Source organism: Alexandromys fortis, unplaced genomic scaffold, assembly GCF_014885135.2.
Source record: "Alexandromys fortis isolate MF-2015 unplaced genomic scaffold, M_Fortis_MF-2015_v1.1 scaffold_329, whole genome shotgun sequence".
Taxonomy (NCBI): Eukaryota; Metazoa; Chordata; class Mammalia; order Rodentia; family Cricetidae; genus Alexandromys; species Alexandromys fortis.
The window spans coordinates 79150-85795 of NW_026068249.1; the positions used below are offsets into that span (position 1 = coordinate 79150).

A 6646-nucleotide genomic window follows, 5' to 3' on the forward strand; every position below is an offset into this window, starting at 1 on the left:
ATGTATATATGCATGTGAGGAACGGAACGGGTGTGCAGCGCATTTGATCTCCAGACCGCATTTGACCTTCTTGCCTGGAGCCTTGCTCATCAGAGAAGCTTCCTCCTGGAGGAGGTACAAACAAATACAGAGGCCCACAGTCAGACAAATGAGGAGAGTGTAAGAAATCTTGGACCGCTCAGCCCTAAAGAGGATGTGTCGATCAAATACCTCCCCTCGGGGCAGAGAATGCTGTGGAAGAGGAGATGGAAAGAGTAAGAGCCAGAGAGGATGGAAGACCTTCTAAACAGCACTGCCCACACACCAATGAACTCACAGAATTGTGACAGCAGGCATAGGGCCTGCATGGGTCTGCACCAGATTGAATCCTAGAGCTGAGAGAAGAAGTGAGCACATGCTAACCCAGAAGCCAGTTCCTACTGACAACCACTTGCACATGAAAAATTAGTTTTCTCCAAGAGAGTCTTACTAGGAAACAAACCGTTCTTAAGGATACGCTGCATTCCCAGAATTAGATGTATGGCCAGCACAAAATGACTCAATGGCCTCTTTAAAGGTTCTTTGTCTCGTACTGTTGTGTCATGGGCATTATTTTACCCTTATAGGTTCTTTGTGTATATTTTATGGCTTCCATCTTGTGTTTTTATGGTGCTCCTGTGTGTGTGAACATGTGTGTCTCTACACTTTTCTTGTGTTTTTTACTTTGGTTCTCTTTATTCTTTGTGTTTGTTTTCTCCTATTTTGATTTATTTTTATTTTCTTTTATTATTCCTAAAATGTCTGATTTCTAACAAGAGACAGAAATAGAATGGACCTGGATGGGAGGGAAAGTGAAGAACTGAGAGTAGTTAGGGAAGAGAAAACTGTAATCAGAATATATTGCATGAAAAGTATATTTTCAATAAAAGAAAAAATAAAATAATAAAAGTTTTATGTAAAATAATAAAATAAAATTAATTTTATAATGTCTATTTACTATTTCCTTGTATATAGTGTCAGTTCAAAATAAATAAATGAAATGCTAATAAGATCTGTCAAGGCATCATTCACAACAGGATATGGGAATGAGCAACATTAGGGAGAATCAAGAGATTTGACACAGAAATAGACACTAGAAAGTGCTCAGACTGTTCAAATTATGTTTATTCATTATATAACAAATGTAGCTTTGATTTAACAAGTCCTTCTCACATAGATGAGGTAATAGAAATGTACACATAATTCCAGAATGGAAAACCTTCATGGCCTGGGTGCAACAGAAGGCCATAGCCAAGCCAAATCCAGTCAGCTCATCTGCCATATCATATCTGTTTTATATCGTGGCTAACTTGTACTGTCACATAGAACGGAGGTTCACTCTTCAGGAGGAGCCATGTCAGGTCTTGCTTCAGTATGATTACTTAACAATTGAATGTCACATATATACACTGAAGGTTTTAAGGATGTAGAAACACAGGCGAGGCCTTTAAAAATATAGTGCCTAAGATGTGGGTGTGGCTCACAGATAGAGCACTTGCCTTCACGTACGAAGTTCTGGGTTAAATCCCCAGCTTCACCACAGTCTTACCAACTAAACAATTTTAAAGACATCCCACTTCCAAAATTCTCTTTTTGCTTGGATTCCATGGCCTCTGAAAAGAAGCCATGAAGTTGAGAGCAGGGTGGCAGGGAGGGGAGGCCTGAGTTGGAAGGAGTGGGGTGATAAAAACACATTACATGCATGCATGAAATTTAAATGGAATATAAGAATCAGTCAGATTAAGAAACCTTTCTGCATGTTTCTTACCCATGTGTGACTGCTGCAGATTGCCTGTAGAGATATGTTTAAATGTATTTATGGAATCTTGTTTTCTTTACATTCACATTGTATCAATGATGATCTGGGGGAGATAAGACTCAACACACCATGATGAACGTCAAGGAAAAAACTCATACTTACTCTGCAGCATTTAAATGTTTTATGCAATGCAAACATTATTTCTGATTACCAGTATCTTCCCCCAGAACAGGCCTCATCTTCTTACAACCTCCTAAGCAGGTTCCATATTCCCTGCTTGATCTCCCTCGTTCTTACTCCATAAACAATGGGGTTCAGAGCTGGGGGGATGAGGTGATGCAGAATGTTGAGCAGGATGGGGACATCCTGGGGAATCCTCTCCCTGGCCAGGTTAGTGATGACCAGCACCAGCAAGACTGTGCTGAAGAAGAGGATGAGGATGAAGTGGGAGCCACATGTGCCTAAAGCTTTGGCCATAGCTCCCTCAGCTTTGATCCGCAGCACAGCCTTCAGGATGAAAGAATAAGAAAGAATAATGAGTATGAGGTCAGAGCCCAGCAGGGTCCAGCCTATGACAAACTGGTAGAGTTTGTTAAAGGTGATGTCATCACAAGAGAGTTTGGACACAGACAGATTGGTACAGATGCAGTTCTTGATTGTTCTTGCACAGTATCTCAGTTGGGAAGAAAGTACAGGGATAGGCATAGTAAGAATCCCATTTCGGGCTGCCACAAAGATGGCAGCCCTAGCCACAAATTGGTCAGTGATGATGGATGGGTACTGCAGAGGCTTGCAGATGGCCACATAGCGGTCATAGGCCATGACCATGAAGGTGCAGGACTCCATCGTCAGGAAACTGTTCATGACAAACATCTGGAGGAAGCAGGCAGAGAAGCTTATGGATTTGTTGTCAAACCAGAAGATGGCCAGGACCTTAGGTATGACAGTGAGGCAGAGCACAATGTCCAGCAGAGAGAGAAGGCTGAGCAGGTAGTACATGGGCTCATGCAGAGAGGCCTCCATCCTGATGGTGATGAGAAGGGTGGCATTGGCCCCCATGGCCAGGAGGAAGAGGAGGCTGAGGGGCAGGGACAGCCAATGCTGCCAGGTCTGGTAATTAGGGAAGCATATGAGGAAGAATTCAGAGACTGGAATAGAAGAAATATTTTTCTGTGTTTCCATGTGCTGCTTTCTGATCATGACTGACACCAGAAAACCTTGGGACTAGAACAGAGGTAAATCATTCACACACTATGGATACCCACACAGAGTTAGTTAGTTTCACAAATAATCATTTAAAAGTAGTCTAAGTAGCAGTGAGTTGGCTCAGTAGGTAAAGGCACGTGCTGACAATTCTAACAACCTGAGTTCAATCCCTGGTCTTACATGGTGAAAGAAGAGAACTGACTCCCACAGGTTGTCCTTTGCCCTCCACATATGTGTCACGCATTCACGAGACACCTCTCATCCTCATACACTTAATAAATAAATAATTTTAAAATCATAAGGTTTAACCTGGCATTGTCCTAGGTGCCCTCTAGAAATTGACAGAAAAGCTATATTTCCTGATTTTATATGAATAATTCCTGTTTATGCTGTTTTTATTTTTTATATCAAATTTGATTTAAAAATTATATTACCATCCTTCTTAAAATGGAGTGCCATTTTTATTTAGCTTTGCAGAGGAAAAAACAAAGGCATAGGTAAATAATGCTACTTTACTAAATCACAGTACCGAAAACGTGAGCTCTATAACTCTCTCTATTACATTTTCCTGTCACTGAAACAAAATGCTCAGGCCTCAAAGTTGATCAGCCATGAAGTCTTCACTCAACTGTGTGTTTTTTTCCATCATCCAAGAGAAGATATCAATCAAATAAGAAGTCAGGTTCAAGTGAATCACTATACTGTATCTGGTGACTTCATTGGAGGTATAGCTTTCATTTGGACATAAAAAATGACGACTTCGATTATGTAAAAAAAAAATAGACTCTGTATTAAGATATAATAAAGACATCCCCCAATGTCCTAGACAGTGGGTGAGATGAGAATAAGAGATTTTAGGAGCCAGCAATTTTTTGGATACTATCCACTGACTTTCATGATTTCACCATGAGTCATTAAGCAACTTCCCACTAGTTCCTGGCTTGGTAAGTGATAGCCAACCCATGAAACATTTATTGAGCCAAAGTTTTACTTGGTTTCCACACCAGGGCTGTTCTCTGAGCATTGGTTGATATGCCCCAGTGACACTGTGTTTTTAAGGTTCTGATAAAGCCCACACTTGGACATTTTCAACTCAGCAATAATAGTGGTCCTGCTGAAAACTTAGGTCTCCTGTAGCCAGCTTCCTGCTCTTGTCTGAGAGAACAGAAGCTACTTTCTTAAAGTAAAGAAGTGTGAGTAGTCAAAGGCATTTTGGAGATAGAAAGAAGCTCATTTACTTTACTCACGTGTTTTGCCCATCATGTTATCACCCTACACAGCCTTCCCAGAACTATAAAGTCTAGAACAAAAACATAATGCAGACCATGTGTGTACCCAATGGCTGCTGAGTACACAGTATGGGGCAGGACAGCCAGACACTTACACTTTCACTTTGGCTATTGTTGGAGACCAGCATCCACAAGAATAACACTTACCAGGGTAGGGGCATGGGGATTAGAAAAATATGTAAAGAGACCAAAGATGCAAGTGAAAATAATAAAACAGAAGCATGGGATAGAACTGGAGGGAGTTCCAGTAAATACTGAAATTTTCCTGCATTTAATTTTATATATACTTTTATACTCCAATACAACAGAGAGGAGAAGGCAAAAGACTGCTTTAATATGATACAAAGAACAACTAGAATAGTTACTTGCTTCAATACTTGAGACATCAAGTCATTAATTACTGAGAAAAGCATTCTGTTGTTTAGACAGTGAACCTACCCTAGACCATGTATCCTGAAGGCAACTCCTCCCTCGCTCAAACCTCTTAATTCAAAAGAAGGAGCAGAAGAATGCTAGAATTCTCTGACCTTTGGTCAGGGTGGAGTGAATCTACCTGTGTGAGCCATCTTAATGTCCAAAACACCAAGTAACCACACCCCCAACACAGGCATCTTCCAACGACTAGCTCTCTATAAAAGAGTAACTCATCTTAATGTCCAAAACACCAAGTAACCACACCCCCAACACAGGCATCTTCCAACGACTAGCTCTCTATAAAAGAGTAACTCAGTTACCCCCATCTATCCCGCATCCTGTTGTTCCTTCACACCTTCCTTCAGATATAGAAACTTCTATAAGATATGGAAACTTATATCTACTTTTTATTAAGAAACATAGTTACTATTTACTGTGGAATGTCAAAATTTTCAGATATCAGCTGGGCAGTGGTGGTGCACACTTTTAATCCTAGGGAAGCAGAGGTAGGCTGATCTCTGTGTGTTCAAGGTCAGCCTGGTCTACAAAGTGAGTTACAGGATGACCAGGTCTACATAGGAAAACCCTTTTAGATAACAAATATGGCACTAGTCACATCATTTTTGTTTAAGAAATACTTAGAAAATAGTACCAATTAATGATAATTAAGAAAGACAAACCAGGAAAGAACAAAAAGAAAAAAATTGAGTTAGAAAAAGATGCAAAATCTAATCACATATAGATACAAATGAAACCATATTTATCCTCCCCTATAAGTCAGAATGCCCCAACTTACCTTGGCTAGATGATAGTCAGCTTAACAAATAAATGTCCTTATGTAAAATAATCTTCATCATTTCCAAATGGCTATGAAACTCTTTTTCCTAGAACATTAAAGCAAAGAAAAAGAATTATATCCATATTCTGTCTAGTGTCTTCAAAGGATTATGGTGTCTTGAGAAATAGAAGAGAAATTCGATCCAGCCCAAGAGGCAAAAATATACAAACATGTCAGGTAGAATGGGAACCCAGAAGGGTAACTATGGCAGCCAGAATAGCTGGCCCTCAGTCACCTAATTTCTTTACAGCAAACTTTTGTAGGGAGGCTGTATTGTAGTTAATAACATAAACTTATTGAGACTTTCCTAGTTTCTGGCTCATATATACAATAATAAAAGCATAGATTTAATTTAAGAATCTTTAGCCTGAAAATATCTGTTTCTAAATGTGTAGTGTACAGCTAACACTGAAAACTTAAGGACCCGTAAGAAAGTATGGGTGTTCCTGACTTAAAGAATCTAGCAAAATCTAAATTTTGGATATCAGGCTTGCAGCAATCCTACTGGAAGAAATCCTTCTTTCTGCCTTTATTAGATGCCTGAGTCACCACATACCCCCACCATCTCTTCCTCAAATATTCCTGTTTCTAAACCAAGATCAACAGCTCCCAGAGGCTACACCACTAATGCTATTTATAACAGTTGGTTGCACTATATAGACCAGCCTCTCAAAGATGCCAAGGGGATTTTCATGATGCAAGCTCCACTCCATCCCTTCTCTCACTGCCCACAGGGACTAAGGCCACTTCATATATCTGAACTGGGATCATATAGCTTATTCCTTGTGGACTGGATGAGAAAATACAGAAGACAAGCACAATATGGAAGTATTACTGGGTAGGGAAAGAAAGTTAAGTAAAATAAAAATGACATAGGAATTCCAGACTGAGAGTATATGTATTTGAAAGCAAATATTTTTCACTAAGAAATGTATCCAGATGAAGTGCACTCTTATAAGAATGTGCTGAAGCAGTGGTGAAATGAGGCCACTTCTTGACTTTTTATGGGGTTGTATAATGACGAATGATTTTAAACTGAAAATTGTTCAAAATTTAAAATATGTGAAATTGAAGCTGAGGAGAAGATTCAGTGTATTTCTATAAAAGTATCATGACCTGAGT

At 39.6% G+C, this 6646-nt stretch overlaps 1 protein-coding gene across 1 annotated transcript; it reads right to left on the minus strand.

Moving 5' to 3' along the window:
• Positions 1–2020: 2020 nt before the first annotated feature.
• LOC126494124 (olfactory receptor 56A5) lies at positions 2021–2977 on the minus strand. Its single transcript, XM_050131353.1, has one exon. The coding sequence runs from the start codon at positions 2975–2977 to the stop codon at positions 2021–2023; it is 957 nt and encodes a 318-aa protein (XP_049987310.1).
• Positions 2978–6646: the final 3669 nt, after the last annotated feature.

Excerpts from the sequence above, each read along its gene's own strand:
- LOC126494124 (XM_050131353.1), bottom strand. The coding sequence starts at position 2,977 with ATGATCAGAAAGCAGCACATGGAAACACAGAAAAATATTTCTTCTATT.